We start from the raw sequence: 20,261 nt of genomic DNA on the forward strand, positions 1-20,261 counted from the left end.
GGGGACTAGCACCTTGGAAGACAGCCCAGGAACCCACTGTGCTGGTATCAGTTCATATCCCTTGCAAGTATTTTTAGCAGTCCACCCTGGCTTGGGGAGGGGCAGAAACTTTTTTTTTTCCCCAGGAGAGCTCAAACCTACTCTAGGGTTTGTGCAGTGTTGACATGAATGAAGATGCTACTACCCTGCAGTTTGCGTAAAGGGAAGTAGAATATAAAACATGATCCCTTGCTTTCTCTTTCACTCTTACCATCTTCCCATCCAACCCATCCCCATGTCCTTTGATTTTTCCCTCCCAGTGTATCTGGCATTTGCCCCCTTCAGTCCCCACGATTGCTGTTATCATAGTCTGAGCCACCCCACTTTCTAAAGGTAGATTTTTAAATGATATTTTTTAATGATTTAGAAAAGTTCCAGGATGGATCAGAATTGAAAAAAAAAAAAGCATCTATGTTACCAGTGAAGTCAAAGTCAGAAGCTTTTTGTCAAAAACAGAAAGAAAAAAAAAACCCTCAATCCCTGAACTCTTTCGCTGAGTTGTCATGGCAACCATCTCATTTTCTGTTGTGAGGAGACAACTGGGTGCTAACCTGAGTGCTAGCCCAGGCTTTCTGAAAGAAAAGCTCCCATCCAAAAGGGGCAGGGCTGTGGGTGCTGATTACTGTGTCAGGCTGTCACGGAATCACCGTTGATAATTATGCTCTATTGTTTAGTGAACACATGACCCCGGGGTAAGGAAATGTACGTGACAGCCCCTCGGACAGTCCATTCCTCCCTGGGCCATTTGGAAAGTACTCCTTACAGGGAATGTCAGTCCGCACGAACACCCCACTGTTTCTTCTGCCTGTCAGGCATCCTTCTGACTCTGTTCTCTGTGATAAACCAGAGACAAATTCAAAGACTTTGTCATCTCTTATCTTTGTGTCCCCAAGACTTCCTTCCTTAACAGTATCAGTGAAGCCCCTTGTATTTGCCACCCACAGTGCTAGGCGCTGGCGACCCAACAGTGAGCTAAGCAGACTCTTCCAGGCGGGGAGATGGATACAAATCATACACACACAGATGTTTACATCTGAATTATTAAGATTGCTTTGAGAGCTTATACCAGTATAGTAATACCTAGCCTTGGCTAGAAGAGCCTTAGAGGAAGAAGTGATACTTGAGTGGAGATCTGAAAAATGAATAGAACAAGGTAGGTGAGGGGGACGTTTCAAGGAAAGAGGAAAACCTATGCAAAGGCCCTGTGGCAGAAGAGCACAGCATATTCAGGGATATAGAAGAGGCCATTGTGGCGGGGGGGACCTGATGAGCCGTGACATGGAGTGGAGATGAGTAAGTGGCTTTGAATTTAGCTTGGATTTATCACGTGAGTGAAGACCATCTCATCCTTCCAACATACACTGAACCTGTTTCCTGTGCCAGACACAAAGATGCCAAGATAAATTAAACATGGTCCCTACCTTGATTTGCTGACTTCTGAATGCTCTTCCCTCCCTGATTTCCACAAAATATGTTGGTTCTGTTCCTATTATCAGGGGCAATTTATCTCTGTATTTTATCTCCTGTGTTTATTGGTCCTGAATGCCTTGGCTGGGCCAGAGGAGTGCCCCAGCCGTCGGACTCAGGGAGAAGGGAGGCCAGTGAAACCGCTCGAGGGGAAAGCACCTGGAAAAGTGGGGAGAAATGATGCCCCTTCAGAGCCCCAGAGCCTCTGGGCATGGTGATGTTATCTGCTGCTACACACGCATAGACTGCCCAGGACAGCACTGTGCCAAGCGTGACCAGTGACAAGGCGTTTCCTCGGCCACAGCTCTGGGGGTAGATGTCATTTCTCACCTCGGGCTGTAAGTGTCGGTCTCCAGGCCTGGAAAAGCCAAGCGAGCTCCTCAGGCCCCCACAGTTGTCAGTAAGCGGCAGAGCCCACCTCCAGGCCCAGAGCCCGTGACCCCAGGTCCCACACACTTGTCCTCCATGTCTGTTTCCTAGACTGTGCTCGTTCCTCTGTTGAGCCACTGTGAACTGAGTCCTGACCATGCTCCAGGAGCTGTGTACAGTAGGTCAAAGGGCAGGGTCTGTGCTCTCAGGAGGACAGTCTATTGAGGGGATATTTATTACATAAACACTCAAATGAATGGGCATAATTTGTGACTGATGTAATGAAGGGAAGTAGTACGTCCTGTAAGCAAGCAAGAGAGGAAGGGCATAGTTTACATCTGAAGGCCAGGGAAGTCATCCTTAAGGAAATAAGACTGAGACCTGAAAGACAGGTAGGAGGTAGCCAGGAAAAGATGAGCGGGAACAGCATCTAAAGCAGAGGAACAGCATGTGCAGGAGTCCTGAGGATGGACAGAGCACTGCATGTGTCAAGGGCTTAGAGAAGATGAGGAAGGTGGAAGGGGGACCCTCAGAGTCCCGTGGGCCATGCTGAGGATTCTGTCTTCATCTAAATATCATGAGAAGTTGAGCTAATACGGCAGGGCAGCTGGGGTCCCCAGTACACTGTCTTCAGCGCTGAGTTTTAAAGAGGAATGAGAGCTGGAAAAAAATCTCTCAGGTCTGAGCAGCCATCTAGGAAGGTTTAGAGGGCAGAGTCAGAGGAGGTGGTGACAGAGGCCAGACTGCAGGCCCTCGGGAGCGAGTGGGTAAGAAATAGCACTTATGAGATCCATGATCCACGACCTTAGAAGCAAAAGCACAGGAGAATGGGTCTCGTGAAGGTGAGATCCACGCCCTGAGCCACTCAGCCCCTGCTGCTTGGCCACGTTCACTCCCTGTTGTTCCGTTTCTCTCGGTAGGACGACTGTTACCTCCCCGCCCAGTCTCACAGCCCTCACTGTTCCAGTCAGGGGCGCTGGCCGAGCGACTGTGTACCTGCAGTTTTCCAGGCAGTCTCACCGCAGTTATTTGCTCCTTTTGGCTTCGCCCCCCCCACAGCTGAGGGCCTCGCTGAGGAGCTGAGAGCACCGGTCACCCCCGGGTGGGCAGTCCAGCCGGCCGAGGTTCCGGCTACTGGCATGCTCTGCCCATCAGTCAGGGACGCCTGCTAAGTGGGTACCACAGCACACTTCGCAGCCAGGACAAACGTCAGGGGGCAGCCTCCATCCACATCCGCGGCGCTGCACCAGTGGCAGCAGAAAAGCCGGAAGCAGACGATACATGGACAAGGGGGAGCTAACGCAAAGGGAAAGGAAGAGCCTGAGGGGCAGGAAGGGAGCTACCGGAGCTCAGCGGGAAGGTGGGAAAGATCCGGTCCAAAAGGAACAGAGGAAGACTGACAAAACTAACAGGAGGAAAGAGCCGAAGGATCGTGATGGTGGAAACGTGTCAGGTTCATCAGAAGGTCATTGTCAGTGGCTCTGAAAACTGAGATAAGAACACGCTTCCTCTTTATAGGAATCTGACATGGTCTGTGTGTCAGTGACACTCCTGGGTCCGGTTTCAAGAACACTTTACAAGTCCAACTCAAAACACACTGACTATTCCCAGGAAATGCAGACATGGTCTCTTTCTCTCAGCCGTTAATTCAACATCAGTGTTTTCATTTGATTCCTGTCCTTTTACATTCCCTAGAAATATAAAGATGACTTTAAAAGTTGGCAAGATTAGACAGCTTGGCACTTACAGAAATGGGATATTTCAAATGACAATTTTAGAAATGGAATACTTTAAGTTCGGACTTTTCCTTTGAATCCCCGGGTTCACCTGCAGAGTAGTACAGAACCTCGCCGTATATAACTCAGCCTGTTCCCCAGGGAGGTACAAGCCGGCATTTTCACATTAGGAGACAAGATCTGACACCGCTTCCTGCAAAATGCTGTTCTTGATGAATATGGCCAAGGATTCAAAGCGAGCCAGTGGAATCTGGCAGAAGTGTGTCTCCCCAGGCTAATGGGGAAAATGCTTTGCGCTTTGTAGGTTAAATCACTGGAAGGCAGAGACCTAACATTTCTGGGGCTCTTGGCCCAGCAGGAATGGCAAGTAACCTTTTAGATAACACAGCAGAGCGAAGAGAACCAGTATTGGCTCCATGAAAGAGTAGAACTCCTACCTTGTGGGTGGAGAGGGGAAAGTCTTGAAATCAAAACTGAGGGGTTACAGGACTGGTGAAAAAAAAAAGAGAAATTCTGTGCATCAGTGTGTGTAGGCTGTGCTTGTATGTGCTGAGCAAAATCAGAAGTGTTAACCATCAGGATGGCCTGAGCTTGCTAGGATGTCCTGGGGAGCAAAACACTGAGCTTCACGAGGATGCAGCCAATGGGGATAACAGCATCTCTGTGAAGACACCATGCGGGCATAGACACAGCGTCAGGCTGCTGGTCAGGAGAGCGGAGTCCTGAGATGCGGTGATTCCAAGCACGACATCATCACGTATCTCATGCTCCACTAACAGGTGTGCATTCACCTGGAGTGCTTGTCTGTGTCCCTCCAAATACATAATATAATTGTGTGTAGACTTAATGTCATGTCTTTCTGGAGATACTAAATGAGAAAAAGGAAACAGCAAAGCTAGGTCTTGTCCAATAATCATCTGGTTGCCTCATTATTTATATAATTCCATGCCAGATGCCCGTCTACAGAGTGTGTCCCATATAATCTGGTGTGTGTGTGTGTGTGTGTGTGTCTTTCTTTACATATTTTGGCTATCTATTTATATGACCTATTTACAGATAGCAGATCTAAATAAAATAGCATGAAAATTATCTGCAGAAGGTGGGCATCTACTGCATTCCATGAGCACTTCTCACACATGCTACCCTTTAAACTTAAAATGCTGAGAAGGTCTCCATGGTAGTGCTAGAATGAGGTAGGGTTTTATGTCAGATACTCTGGTAACAAATTTCTATAGTTTGAATTTTGACATGATCACTTGCCACAGATGAAGTCACTTGTCCCAAGTTGCCAGCCAACCATCCAGCGCCAAGCTTGAAATCAGTTCTAACAAGAAAGATCTTGTCTTTCCATTATACCATCCTTCCAGAAGATGCAAGCATCTTTCCCTCCCAAAAATCCCAATATTTTTTCTCATCATCATGCTGAATCCTTTTGTCATCATGCATTATTTCATAACAAGCAAAAGCAAGATGCTGAAAAGATTATTTCAGCATCTTGCCCATCTGGATGACTGAGGAAGTCCCACTCCGAACATCCTTATCTCATCTCCAGCCATATGTAGTCTTTATTTCTCAAAAATATGATTACTGTAATTAAAAACCATATTAAAATACAATTACTGTAATTATTATTTCTCAAAAATATGGTTCAAGTGATAAGGATCAAAAACATGGGTCGTAACTGCTGAGAACTTTCAGTTCAATTTAGACATACGAATGTTTCAAACATTTTTCAGAGAATAACGTACGCTTCCTCCTTAACCATGACTATATTAGGTGTATTTTTTCTTTTTATTGTAAAGACTTTGGGATCTCATGAGAATTCTGAAGCTTCTCCCGTCTCTCCTAAAGACGCCACTGAAGCCTTCTTGTCCCAGTTCTCAGCTGTCACTTGGGAAAGCCTGTAATTGGTTATTTTCCATAAAACAGTCAGTGACAGGTAAAACAGGGGTTTGCGTATTCTTTCCAACAAAATAGAAACAAACGTAATGAGATGTCTTTCCCTAAAACAGGTTGTTACTCAGTGGATTCCATAGGAAAGATGGTCCTTTCAAAATGTATTAAAATTACAGGAGAAAGAACAGCAGAAAGAACAAGTCATTTTATGTTCTAGCCAATAAATAAATCAGTGATACTGACACCCTTGACTGAGCGGTTTCTACATGTTAAGAACTCCTCTGTGTATCTGACAACGGTCAAGCAATTTGATCCCAACTGGGATCAAAGTTTATAAGTGTCATTATTATCTCCACTCTAGAAATGAGGAAACAGAGGCACACAAATAACAGCAAAATAATCATAATAATAACTAACAGACTACAAATAATAGCTTTCTTAAAACAATGTTGAATGCCAAGGATACTTCTCATACCTAACACCTGCTTCAAGTGCAGAACCTTTGCTCAGCCAGGACTTAATAAGTGCACACTTTGTGGCAGGCATTGAGTTTCTTATCCAGTCAGTTCCGCTATAACAAGACAAACATGTTTGTAAAGATCACCACGCTGTGCAGACCTGTGCAATAAAAATCACTAGACTTACGGGAAAAATTGGGCGAGGGACACAACATGCTAAAACGTCATCAGTGACATTTTTAAATGGATAGGAATCTAATAAAAGTGGTGGCATGGTTTTACACATGGTAAATGGCTACAAAATTCGTTAATATTACAGTAAATATGTCACCTTAACTTTATAAAAAAAAGGACCAAAAGTTTGCTCACGGAAGCAGGTGCCAGAAGTATCGCGATCCATGGGGACACTGTGGAGGGGGCTTGGGCAGATGTCTGAGGCCCTGGGCGTGTGTGCATTTTGTGGATCCCACAGGGCGGGGTTTGTCTGGGTGCAGTTTCCTGCGCTCACCTGGTGTTTCTAGAGGAAGAAACGCACGTTTGCAAACACGAACTCGGTGTTAGGCTCAAATCGTTCCCTAATGTGTCCGTCTCATCAGGATGAATCTGCATGTTGAAGCAAGCGCCACAGCGCAACTGGCTGTGCTCTTCAGACCAAGTGACGTGCTGTTTGGCGCTGTACCTCGTCAAAGGGGCCAACAGGGCAGCCGGGGACGTGGGGATGCTTTATGTGCAAGGAACCCCTGGACTGAGTATCAAACGCAAACAGGGTACCAGGCAGAGCAGGTGAGCAAAGGCCATGCCAAGAGGAGAAGAAAACTGGTAACAGTATACACTCTGAGAAAAAGGCTGCAGTGAGCAGTTAATAAATGAGGCGTTAGTTGATTCTCGATCGCATCCGTCCTGCCGCTAGAACGTGGCTCCCCCAAGGCGGGGGGAGCGCCCTCTCCTGCTCGCCTTCACCTGCCGGGTGCCTGGCCTGTGCAGCCACTTGGTGGGACAGCAAGCCCTCTGTATGCACAGGTTCTGCATTCACGGATTCAACTAACTGCCCGTCAGAAACGTTCAGGGAAAAGAAATACTTCCAGAAAGTTCCGAAAAGCAAAGCTTGAATTTGCTATGTGCTGGCAACGATTTACATAACATTTACATTGTATTTACAACAATTCACACAGCATTTACATCACAGTGGGTCTTGTAATATAACTAAGTAATCCAGAGAGGATTTAGAATACACGGGAGGATGTACATAGGTTCTGTGCAGATACTGCACCATTTTATATAAGGGACCCAAGCATCCTCAGGCTTGGTGTCCCCAGGTGTCCTAGAGCCTGTCCCCCACGGGTGCTGAGGGACGTTCGCATCTCACTGAAAACGGCAAACTGCTAAGCGGATGAACACACCAAGAGCGGGGAAGTAAGCTCGCTCTCTCACACAGCCTATCTGGAAAACACAGCCAACAGTGAGTTTAAAGCACGGGGTCAGCTTGCCCTGAAACCTCTCAAAATAGTCTTCAATTAAACTGATTCTGAAACTGACACAGAAGAGTTGACAAGTTTCAAAGTTCGCTCATGAGTACTATGGAGTTTTCGAATTTCTTAGTATCTTATCAATTGAAACTTACAGAAGGAGAATTTAAGTAACCCTAAGTGCCAGGCCAGTTTCTCGAGCAACAGCGGCATTTCACGGAATGCGTTCAGGTTTGATCTGACACTGAGCTTGAAGGCTAGGATTAGTAAACGCACAGGACAGGTCCAGCTGGGCTTTGCCTGGCACTGAGTAAGCACAGAGCTGTGTCTTTAATAGTACGCTTGCTGGCGCGCATCAGTCAGACCAGACATGAACAGGCCTGGTTTTCTAGACACTACATTCCACTTAATCAATAAGACATATATAAAAAGTTTAAAATATATGACAGCGGTTACTAAGGAAGACACCCAACAGCCTAATAAAAAACATTCGGCAGAATATAAACATCAGCAGCTAACATTTCATGGGTACGTGTTTCCCAGGCATTCTACTAAGCACTTTATTAGTGAATTAGATCTTCAAAGCCACCATTTGAAACATGAACTATTCTTATCTTCATTTCACAAATGAGGAAACTGAGAGACAGTCTCAACCAAGGATTCCGTACACTGACTTTAAGAAAACTACTGTTCCAGGGTAATGTGAAAAACACGGTGCCAGCTTGACCCTGACTCCCTTGCCTAAATGCCCCTTAGTTATATAAGCTGACTTACACATGGTGGTTGGTAGAAGAGGCACATTCAACCAAGGAACGGAAGCTGCATTCTAGGAAGTCATTTAGGTTGGTGATAAAGTTAAGGCAAAAGTACCCAGTGCGAGGCAACTCCAAGGCAGCCAGCATCCTTCCTTAGGCCTCAGCCATCGAGGGTTGACCGTTTTCAGACGGACTTTCTCCACTGGTGATGGGGCTCAGTCTACCGATGGGAGGAGGCTCAGGGGGTGGCCAGTCCTGGAAGAGGGGGGCAGTTGGTACCTGCAAAGCTATGTGTGCAAGAACTCAGGTGCTTTGATCAAAGAGACCAAAGTGATCACAACACCTTCACCCCTCTAAAGAAATTATAAGGAAGATCAAGTAAAATGGTGTGAAATACCCACAATTAAACAGAGTAATGCATTTTAAAATAAGCCTTGGGTCAAACAGGAATAGCCATGAAACTAAAAATAAGCATGCTGGAATTTGCTGAGACAGTATACTAAAGGAGATGCTGGGATGGAAACTCAAGAGTCCAAAGGTGAGTGTCCCACCAGGGGCCAAAAAGACAGTGATTTAGTTCCCTTCCCGGGGCTTCGCGGAGTTGGATCCCCATGAACCAACACCCGTATGGTCCCTGCAGACTGGAGCTGCTGTATCCTGAGACCTCTATAACTTATTTAAAAATACGTTCATGGTACTAACCACATGCTAGGTCCTGTCGTAATCCCTTTATAAATACTAACTCACTTCATCATCAAGACAACGTCACGAGGTAGACACTCATCTAACCAGCCCCACTTACAAGTGAGGCACAGAGAGGCAAAGCCACTTGTCCAAGGTCACAGAGCCAGTAAATGGGAACTGAACTCAGACTGGCTCTGGACTCCTCATTCATAACCACTCTGCGACACACAGAGGATTTGAGGGCGTAGGGATTTGGCCAGTGACATTCCTATTGGTTTTCATCTACTTCTGAAGTGTCATCAGAAACTGCAAACATTTCAAAGTAAATATCAAAGTCTTGATGGGATGTAGCTTGAAAATAATGACCAGTAAATACTCCATTAAAATAAACATCAGCTTTTGGAGTCTTAAATCACTACATAGTCTTGGTTAAGGAAAAGCATGTGTGAATACATGTATAGGCACATACAATTCCACGTCACATAAGCATATATATGTTATAGTTAAATATAAATAGTCAACAACAAAAACAAACTACAGGATGATTTCTTCAACTGCAAAATTTGCTTTCAAGCAGAGAAACAGAAACAAGACTTACGATCCCATGGATTAGTTTATGGCCCTTTCTTTCTCGGACGGGTTATACTCACGGTTTGCAAAACCCTCATTAGTGGGATGACGGCGCTGACCATGAGGGAAGGAAGCGTTATTACTTCGGTTCATCAAGCTGTGTGACCATGCTCAGCCTTTTGTGAACAGTGTAGCAACAGGGTAGATCAGAGTTGAAAGTCTAATAGGAAAAGATGAGCTTTTCAAATGCTGTCTAATTCACAACCAAGAGGATCTTTAATTCCATACTGTTTTGTCTTTATATTTTACATTTATAATATATTATACAGTTAGCAGCTCCTTGAAAGCATTCAGGGACATATACATCCCCATTAATGTTTGCTGGAAAACTGTATTCCTTCCACATGAGATAGAAAATTCTCAGTTTCTTCTCCAGAGCCTCATATTGAAGAAATAAGAACTAGCCAGGCAGCTAATAGGTCTTCTTGTATATTTAGAGAAAGGCTGTTTGACCACAGAGCCATCAGTAGGAAAAAGGTGTCCCCGATACAAACACATGATCTCATCCATTGTATGTTTATTAAGCACCTACTATTGGCCACCACTGCAGACACAGTGACACACCAGACACAAGTCCTTGCCTTCATGGAACATACAACCCAGGCGGGGAGACGGGCAGTCAGATGATCAGGGTGGTGGGCGAACATCTACAAACAGAGACCAGGGAGCCAAAGAAAACTGACTTCTGAGTGCCTGTAAGGAAGGAAGGTGCCTAGACTTGAGGCCGTGGGTGAGGGCAGCCTGGGATGGATGCTCGAAGAAGCAGAGGAACATTCCATAGAGGAGAAAACAAGAATCCAGAAAAAACACATGCACGCATGTATAAACGTTCAGTAGCTGGGTGAGCACAGCACCTTCTAGACCTGAAGGGGTGCCAGGTGGACGGCGGCCATGGGAGAGAGCTGGGCAAGGTGGTGGGGAATTAGTCTGAAAAGTCTGGCAGGGGGAGGACCACCGGGGGCCTTGGAGAATCTATTAAAGGTGAAGGTTTTACCTTCAGATGCACGGGAAGACGCAGCTGTAGAAACCATGATCAGATACATTGCCAAGAAACCAGGTTTCCAGTAATGTAAATGGCCCTGGTAGCTTGTTGCCTGGCTTGGTTTTTGTTTTTGTTTTTCAAATGTAATTGAAGTGTATTTATTTACCTACCTACCTGTTTATGTATTTATCCATTTTTTTCTAGCTTTACCAAGGTATGATTGATGAGTACAAATCACGTGTATTTAGGTTATATACCTAATTTTTTATGGCATATGACGTGATGACTTAATGTATGCATACATTGTGAAATGATTACCACAGTCAAGTTAATTACACACCCACCACCTCACGTTTCATCGAGCCTTTAGAAGTCATGCAACATACAAACATGTGTAAATGAATGGTGGGCTGTGGACGATGACAGGGCACCTCATAAACGCAACTGGACCGATGCAAGTTGTCTGTAGCTCTCCCTTACTGATCTTACCATCCAGCACCCCCTTCACCCTTCATCTTTCAAATGTAGGCAAGACGATGACTTCACACACTGAACAGTAAGTTGTGAATGGTTGCTCTACTGAGTTCTCAAGGAAGCAAAAAGAGACAAAGGAGCACCATCCGAACTACACATAGCACATGTCAGGATGCGGTTTTGTATTCTTTGTGCAGTCGTCAACGCAGAGAGACGGGACAAGCCAACATCACTAGATCCTAGTCTCTTGCCATTGGTGTTTTGCAAATCAGACTTAAGCAAGAAGGGCTTACTTTCCAGGGAAACTTAACTCCCTGCTTTGTAGGTTATGGTGAAGGTGAACCCTTTTAAAAAACAATACAGAAAGATAACACATATTGACATATTGGCATTTCCAATAAGGTCCCAGAATATCTGTGAAGTAAGAGATCCCTTGGAGTGTTAATCTTTTTGTGAATGTATGGGGGATTAAAAAAAAAACAACTATCCCTTAACTCAAGGTAACAAATGTGATCTGCATGTCTTCAAATTCAGCTGCCGTTCTAAATGAAGGTACTTCCAACCTAATTAAAGGTCGACCCTGAACTTCCAAGTGGGAGACGTGTCCAGGGCAGGCATGAGCACGGAGTCACGGAATGATTTGCAATCAATAAACATATAGATACGTAAGCTCTCCAAGATACACACTGAGTCATTCTGTCTCCCTAGAAATTACTGTGCTTTCTCTGCCAGCAGCCATAGCCATGCTTGACATCACACTAAGTGTTCAGACTCCCTCCGCAGTCATTTTATTTGTAATAGTGTCTTGTGTGTTGTGTCTCCTAGCTCTACATACAAACCACCACGCTCACAATCTCCATGAACCTAAGTGCGTCAGTGGCGCTGGGGATGCTGTACATGCCGAAAGTGTACATCATCATTTTCCACCCTGAACTCAATGTCCAGAAACGGAAGCGAAGCTTCAAGGCGGTAGTCACAGCAGCCACCATGTCATCGCGGCTGTCACACAAACCCAGTGACAGACCCAACGGTGAGGCAAAGACAGAGCTCTGTGAGAACGTAGACCCAAACAGTAAGTACTTCTCCTTTCCTTCCACCCTCCCGCCTGCGTCAGGAAGCGCTCGAAAATGTGGCGTGTGCTTGCCTGTCTTTGGAGAAAGACCGTGAGCATTCTTGTCTGACGGGCTGGGTTGCCTTGGCAAATGCTAACTTTTGCTCTGAAGGGCTTGCCTCATTCTTGCCACTATTTTACTTTTGCTCCCTCTTGGAAAGCAGCTTTCAGAGGCTGTGCTTCACAAGTGTGAAATCTCCCCCCTCCCCTGGCTTCTCGTCCTTTGGTCCCAAACCCTCTGATTGACATCAACACAGTTGTTCAGTCGTGAGCCACCTTCCTCGCTCCCTTCCTCTTAGGGGAACAGCTTCCTGCTAGGGAGCCTCTGGCCCCCCACTGAACTACAGCACAGGAGTGAAGCTGGGGTATTTAAGACCTTTAGAAGCAGTAACTTCTTTCCACTGGAATATAAATATGGAGAAATTTATGATTCTTTACTAAGCAAGGCCTCTAGAAACAAAAAATTATATAAAATAGTGAATAAAGCTGGCAAACTTTCATCCAAGTACACAGGTCCAGAAAAAATACCTAACACACCACCGAAGAGGAGTTTGGTCCCATGAAAGAGCAGATGTGAGAGACTGGGTTAAGGATGAAATGCCAGATGTGGTGTAGCACATGGCACATCTGCAACCCCTGGGTAACCTTTAGTAACCCCTGCAAATGACCACAGAAGAGATGGACATACAGACACTACTTTGTTTAAAAAAAAAAAAAAAGACCATTTAACCAGAGTTAAATTCACAGAATTCCCATTTCCTAATTTTACTAACACTGTGATGGTAAGAGTCCATTTCATATTACACCTGTAACTTCTAGGGTTGTTTTTCCAGGAAGTCTTGACCAGTTCCATATAGAACGAGGCAGATGGATGTGTTCCTAATACTTCTCTCAGAGGAGAGGAGGATTCAGGCTGTCCATGAAAGTCATTCAAGACTTATTATTGTTCAGTTATGAGCTGATTTTGTTGTAGCCAAAGGGTTATTGCCAAGCAGAAAGTAGTTCCTATTCTAAATACTCAGAGGTAACCCTTTATCCTCTTCAACCAAGAGATTTTTAAAAACCAGCAAAGAACTGAGTTTGACCCTGACAACGACTATACAGAGATCTATGATGTTGGCCCACCTCCATTTCTAAACAGTTGGTTGAATGAATTCATGAACACCTGACAGGATACAGACAAGGCCCATTAACAACATCACGGGCAAGGTGAGAGGAAGGAGAAGCGTCAGACCGAGAGAGGGGAGAAACAGAATGCACGTAAAGGCTCTGTTCTCGTGTCTTCCGGACAAACGGTCCGCCGAGAGGAGGGGGAGTGGACGGCGAGCTGCGTGATACTCAGTGTGGTGCAGGGGGAGGCTTCGGGTGAGACAGACCTGGGTTCAAATCCAAGCCACTCCACTCACCAGCTGTGTGGCTGATAGAATCATTGAGCTTTGCTAAAGCTCAGCATTTGCACATGTAAAATGGAGGTCCGTAATACTGGTGTCATAAGTGTGTCAGAAAATAGCCTGCATCTGGAAAAGAGTGTGTCAATGAAATGTTAATTTTCTCCCACTTCTGAAAAGGCAAAAAGCTTTCCTAAAAGTAAATTTCACTGTGACTGGTTACAAAGATATGACGGTGTAGTCAGTCACACCAAACACCATGAGGTGGATGGCAGTGACCAACAAAAACATTTCCATGAACATATTTCTGCATCTATTTATATGTAATAACTACACCTACATAGTTATACTTCTGCAGTGTTTTATTCTCAGACCCCTTGTCAGATTAGCATTTCACAAAACCCTTACCCGGAAGACATTCCAACGGCAAGTTTACATTTATAGTCATACACACACACACACACACATGTGCAAACTGAACTAGATATGCCCAAAACCAGAAAAGCAGAAAATACAGTCAAAAGTCTATATGTATTGGAAAAAAAAAAAGACCAAATTAGAAGTTTTGAATTTGGGTAACTCACCTAATATTATGCTGCTTAAAAACACCTAGTTTTCAAACCATTGTTACTAGTGTTAACCTTAATTGAGTAGGATACAGTGATGGCTGTTAAAATGCTAACACTGACAGTAATAAAAACGCATCAGCTACCCTTTGAAGCAGGCACTGAACAGCACGCTTCGGCTGGAAGACCTCGCTTCCTCCTCACGAGAACTCTGTAGACAGGTGACCGTGAGTCTCGCTTTACCGAAGGAGCCTAGGCTTAGGGAGATCAAGTCCATCGCCAAGGCCCCACCCTCCTTAGCAGCAGAGCTTGGACTGATACCCAGGTCTGACTCCCAAACCCATGCTTGTTGCTCTTTGCTGCTCTGTTTCTCAGAACGTGTGTGACATGTCATAATTCTGATGCAGACCTGACCCTTTCGGCTACAGCTTGCGTAGAAAGACAACGATGACGCGTGGTGGCAGCCTCGGGGTTAAATGTGCTGTGAAATGCGTTGTTGCTTTGCTGTGTTGTCTGCAGAGGCAGGAGTAACCTGAGCTCAAAGAAGGCTGCCCAGGTAGAGGCCTCATCTTACCAACTCGAAAATCCAAATCTCTTATTGCTGGTGTCAGTCATGACACTTACTCCATTTGGAATTCATTGGGTGCCTTTCCCTTGAAAAATGTTTTCTTGGGTTTTGTCACTGTTGACGTTTTGGTGTCTACACAGACCAAAAGTAAATAGTTCAAGGCAAAAAAATGAAATCAAATAGAGCCTTTGTCTCACAACCAATCCAAAAAAAATTTTTTGATGATTTTAGCTATTTTGGTTTTGGGTAGTAGACACTCCCTAAAACTAACCATGGATAATTTGCCGAGATACTTGCTAAACCAGAGGAGGAGATTCACGTACCTCCAAACATTGGGGTTTCTGATGACCCAGCTCTCAGAGGTCCCTGAGAGGGATCACAAGACCTCATCTGCACAAAATCTGTCCAAAAGAACTTTCTGCAGTGAGGGAAATGTCCTCTATCTCTGCTGTCCAGCACAGTCACCGCTAGTCACGTGTGGCGACTCAGCACCTGACATATGGCTACGTAACTGAGGAAAAACACTTGTAACGTTACCGCCATTTAAATAAACTGAAACAGCCATCCATGGCTGTCTGCTGTGTTGAGAACACAGCTGGAGATCTTAATGGCAAGGATTTCACTCTGGGACACTCAGTCTGAGCCCATATCGGAAGTACCTCCCAAGGCCTAGGCAGTACTGCTGATCAGGGACAGAGCTAACGTCACGGAACGAGGTATTTGAGGTGAGACAAAAGCGCAAACATACAGTAATTGTAAATGACCCAAAAGGAGTCGCCAATAGGGGGAGAGCGGTATCACAGACAGCAATTCTGCTTGGAAACCCAGTCCCTAGCAATGCAGAAAGGACTGTTTGTAGAGAAAGAACAGCAATAAGAAATTCAATTAATGGAAACAGACAAGACTGTTCTGATGAGAGGGAACATCAGTATTATAGTCAATTTGGTACCAAATATGGCTCAGATTAGGTCAACTGTTTGAACTTTGATAACAGAGACCAAGACATTATTTGCTGAAACTAAGTTGTCTGGTTAAAAAGAAACAAACAAAATCACAGAGCATGTACCTGAAAAAGGAATCTGTTTTTCCAGAGGGGAAGTTCTGTCTGCTGTTCTCTGAGGCAGGGTATCTGGGAGGAAGCTATGTAGAGTCTGAGCTACCAAGTTAATAATGGGACAGAAGCACCCCCATGTTCATTGTCGCTCTCAGCACTTAGCCTCACTGTACTTCAGTCTTCAGTGTGTCCATTTGTAACAGCCCTGCTCCATCTCTGCAGCTGGCCATCTGCCTCATGCTCGCTTCTGCTCATCCAACTCCAGGCTGCAATTCATGTCTACACAGGAACGAAGGTGCCTGTTGGCTTCCTATGGGCAGGAATTACAAGTGCCCCGTACTGCTGGATTTTTCCCCCAAGAAGTTCAGTTTTCCTCTTAGGTTGCTTCTTCAGTTAAAATCCCATTGTTTGAAAGAAAAACTTCTTTCTGCACAGATTCAATAAAAAAGTAAATGGTCCCCCAGATGTTAATGTATCTGTGTAATACTGACATATTGGATATTCAGAGTTGGGCCAGTGCTTGCTTGCTGGTTTCTGCACTCAGACTGAAAACCAGTAGGAGGCATAGGAGTACAGCTCAGCTACTTGCTGGATTTTTATTTGTGCAGACATTTCTGTGGCCAGAGGATCAGAAGGACCTGACCTAGCATGGATAGCTTTAGATCTGGCCACAATGACGCCTTCTCGACACTCCTTTTCTAAGCTCTGGTTCTCGCACCTGTGTAATGTATTTGGCATGTTTCCCCATCCTTTCTGTTGTTGACTTGGCAGATGTATGTTCGTGGCAAACTTGTAGATGCCAGATAAACAGGAGGACTTGGTTCTTGGCTTATCGATGGCCACCAAGACCTTTTGGAATGAATAATATTAACTGAGACAGCATGGCTTTATTGAGATGGTGGGTGAGAACTTCTCTCTTCCTCACCTGGACTGGTCAGAACCAGAAGATGCTCTGTGAATGACCCTCTGGTCAGATGCTTCCCTTGTACAGGACTGCAGGGCACAGCGACGAGCAGCCCTAAGCCACCTAGTCCTAAACGTCCATCCATTTTCTGAGCCAGTGCCCCTGGGCAAGGCAGAGAAACCACTCAAGTACTCTGACTGGTTACAGATAGTTGACTCCGGAACTTGGGTACCAACTAGAGACGGCAGGCAGGTGGACAGCTTGGGTGAGATACACCCCCGTTTTGGGGTATGGGGCTGTATGTGTGATAAACTGACCCTGACAGAGAGGCTGCACACACACTGCGTAAAAAGACTAGTTTAAGACAATGAGCCTGTTGTGTGGTGAAGCACATTTAAGAACAATGACAATTTACATCTAAAATAGAAAATCTAAAATTAGGGTTTTTTTTAATATAAGTTTGTATTCTGGTGCTGTTACTACCATTTTTGCATTTACCATAAGGAAAATGTACAAAGAAAAATCCGTGCTGTTTTCAAAGAAGGCAATTATTACATAAATTAGTACAGCTGTCAATATAAGAAGCTAGTTCATTTAAAAACAAACAAAAAGAACACACAAAAAGACCCCAAACTGCTGGAAAATGGATGTGGGCACCAAACCCTACAGAAGTAACGATGCCTAGAAAACTCTGGAACACACTCCCGTGCTGTGTCAATTTGTTATGGTTTTTGTTTTGTTTTGCTTCTTCATTCATTTGGATCCCTGACATTCTCAACATTCTGTTACTTGTTTCATCCTTCTGGACTAACCGTGCAGGCTGGTCAAGCAGGAATGTAGGACTAGGTTGAGGGTAAAAAAAAAAAAACAAAGGGGATGGCAACAGGAAGAAAAAATTGCTCTGACCAGACAGATACATGACTTTGGAGCTAGTTCTCTCAACTGCTCCAGTCCAAGCAAGCAAAACCCAGTTGCCTTAATCCAAGAGGCACCCATACTCCCATGTTCAGAGGTACCTGAATTGTGGTGAGCTGGTCTACCAAAGGCTACTGCACCCACTCAAGGAGTGGGCACAATGTCTCTGGTCTCTATCGCAGCCTCTTCTCCGAAAGGAAATGAAAGAGAGTAACGAGGAGTATTGTGTGCGCATTCATTTTCTACATGCCTGTATATTTACTTTCCCTGTAGACTGTATACCACCAGTAAGAAAAAGTGTACAAAAGTCTGTTACTTGGTACACTATCCCACCAACAGTATAGCTTTTGCCTGCTTTCCAAAAGGTAAGAAACAATCTAATTTTTATCTATTTGTGTGTTCTTGTCTCCACTAAGAATTGGAAATGTTTCCATGAACACTGTGCATGATTACGAAGAAATCTATTTATATGAAGAAACGCATTTTCCAAGATGACCTGTTTGCTAAGCGCAGGGCAGACAGCTGCTGTGGGTCACGTACCTGGTTTATTTTCTGGGGAGCGTATGCGTGGCTGTGTGCGTATTTGTCTTGCCTGAACAAGTAGCTGATAATGGCAAAATTGGTGTCGGTCACTCTGCTTTAAAACTATCAATGGTGAGAGATTATTTATAAATGTTCGTGTTCATACTCTGCTTTTAGAAGGCAACGGTAAAAAACTTAAAGGGAGAGAAGGAGGGTGTTTTGCAAACTTGGTGAAAATGTTTGCTCTGGTTTCTCTTTTACTAAATATGTCCTCGGAATGGCCCTATCATCTTAAACCCAAAATGGTTGTGGTTCCTTCTTTGCAGCAGAGAAACAGAAAACGTTTTGCTGGCTGGGCTTGAAAATGTGTTAAAGATGATTTTGGGTTCATAGTCCAGCCTTAGAGAAAACCTAAACCAACTTCACTTATTTCAGAAAGCAGGGAAAGGTTCGGTCAAGGGCTTGGAAAGTCGAAAGATAAATTTCAACATCATGCAAACCAGCGGCTACCAATAACTATCGAGGGTATTCAAACTAATACCTTAGAAGAAATGGTGAGTTGTGAGACGCGTGAACTGTGTGTGGGGATGGACGGCCACGGGCGTTGTTCCTGATTCACCACTGATGCTTGTATGTTACTTTGAGCTTTTGCTGCAGGATATATGCCAGGAAGAATAGCGACAGTCACAGGCCTTCCTGCTCCGGCCTGAGCAATATTATAACATAGTGAAATACAACACTTGCTTTGGCAAGCATCCTTGTCTAGCCAGAGTCAGAGCCTTCCAAACTGTGGGAAAACAAACAGCAGAAAACATGGAGTAGGGCTGTTAAAATCGTGTGATGGCTCTGCATAAAAGGGTCCCTTGTCATTGCCTCTGTACCTCCTATCATGCTCATAACACAGGCAGAGAGACCTCTCTCTGGAGAGACTCCAAGAAAGAGAGCAGAGAGGTCCGATCGAGGGAAACGGTGTTCCCTAACGTGGGCTGGTCTCTCTCGTCCCTAACGTGGCACTTTTCATCAGATCATTGCTACGTTTCTTTCCATCCTTGGTTTTACAATGGCATTCTGAGTACAAATAATATTTTTTAATCCATTTAGAACTGTAAGACAGGATGCGAGAACTTTCAAAGAGTAATTACATTTCCTGTTGATTTTTGATGGACGCCAGAAACTCATTCTTTATGTCAGATGTCTTGTTCATGGAGCTATTTCCTTCTTCATATCAACACGATCCGTCCTAGTTTTTAAATAGGGCACTCTTCTGTCCCAGTGAATATATAACTGCAGTCCAGTGAGATTTCAACTTTCTGCAGTTTAAGTGCTTGTCAAAACACTCCAGCTCATCGCTTTAATAGTCCTTTTCATGAGACTGCCTGAGAATAAATGAGAAAGGAAGTTTCCCTGGGTAAAAACGATAGATTTAATCTCACTCAATCCATTAAAAATTCTTCCTAGCTCCATTCTATGTTGATGCCTTTTGGTATAAAGGGTGCAAGATGAAAATGTTGTAAGCCAGCCCTTCCAGTTAAAAAGTCCTTTTAGGATGTGCTGCTGAGAAAGCAGCTTTTCACCAGGATTGCCTTGTTTCAAGCATTCGGGTGGGATGCCTTCCTTTTCTGCCAGTTTTAAGGTGGCTTCCTAAATTAATAATACACATGTTACAGAGCTACTTAAAAATAAGTGGGACTGGAAGTTGGTCCAAGTTTCATGTCTTCAAAGAGCGGAGCATGTTCAGGTTGCTATGAGACCGGAAAGCTCGGGAGAACAGGGAGAGAAGGTGCTGGCTGGTGTGTGTTCAGATTCATTTCTGTGGTTGTTTTCAGGGACACAAAACAGTAAAGATATACCTATCGATTCAAGAGTGCACATGTGTACCTGTGTTAGTAAAACTGCAGCTTTGGCTAGCATGTCCCAACAAAGGCAGCCTGGATTGAGTCAAACAGTTGCTTTTCTTCTGCGGGCCGGGGGTTTAGGAGAAGTAGGTTCACGCTCAGACAGAACAGAATAGAACTTGGTTTGAAAACACATTCCATATTCTGCACTCTCCTTTGGCAGACACGAGAGCCCAGACATCAACTCAGTCAGCACCGTCTGCATCTTTTATCTGAATGTTTGAGTTTTGAAATTCTGCAGTGTTATCAGTCTAATGACATTTATTTTAAATTGCAATTAAGAAAAAAAAAGCAGAATTAATCTGGCATTATCACCACATCAGGAAACAAGTTGTTTTGTCAGGAGGTAAATTTCCATATCACAGGATGGTTTTCTGATGGG

General features: G+C 44.5%; 1 protein-coding gene and 1 long non-coding RNA gene across 9 annotated transcripts in view; one reads left to right on the forward strand and one right to left on the reverse strand.

The window, feature by feature from the left end:
* The window catches only part of GRM7 (glutamate metabotropic receptor 7), an 893,798-nt gene that overhangs the window by 829,566 nt on the left and 43,971 nt on the right, over nucleotides 1–20,261 (forward strand). For 4 of the 5 annotated variants that reach the window (XR_012060766.1, XR_012060764.1, XR_012060765.1 and 1 more), the window contains exon 9: nucleotides 11,782–12,028. Coding sequence is in view for 2 of the 5 variants with exons in the window: in XM_006206843.4 (XP_006206905.1) it covers nucleotides 11,782–12,028 (247 nt within the window). In the remaining 3 variants the exon portion in view is untranslated. Of the gene's footprint in view, nucleotides 1–11,781; nucleotides 12,029–17,735; nucleotides 17,828–20,261 lie in introns of all 5 variants that reach the window. The other variant, XM_072941756.1, reaches the window with a different exon arrangement.
* Nucleotides 1–20,261, reverse strand: part of LOC140686812 (uncharacterized) — a 137,104-nt gene that overhangs the window by 39,080 nt on the left and 77,763 nt on the right. The gene's annotated exons all lie outside the window — the stretch shown is intronic.

Source organism: Vicugna pacos, chromosome 17 (assembly GCF_048564905.1).
Source record: "Vicugna pacos chromosome 17, VicPac4, whole genome shotgun sequence".
Classification (NCBI taxonomy): Eukaryota; Metazoa; Chordata; class Mammalia; order Artiodactyla; family Camelidae; genus Vicugna; species Vicugna pacos.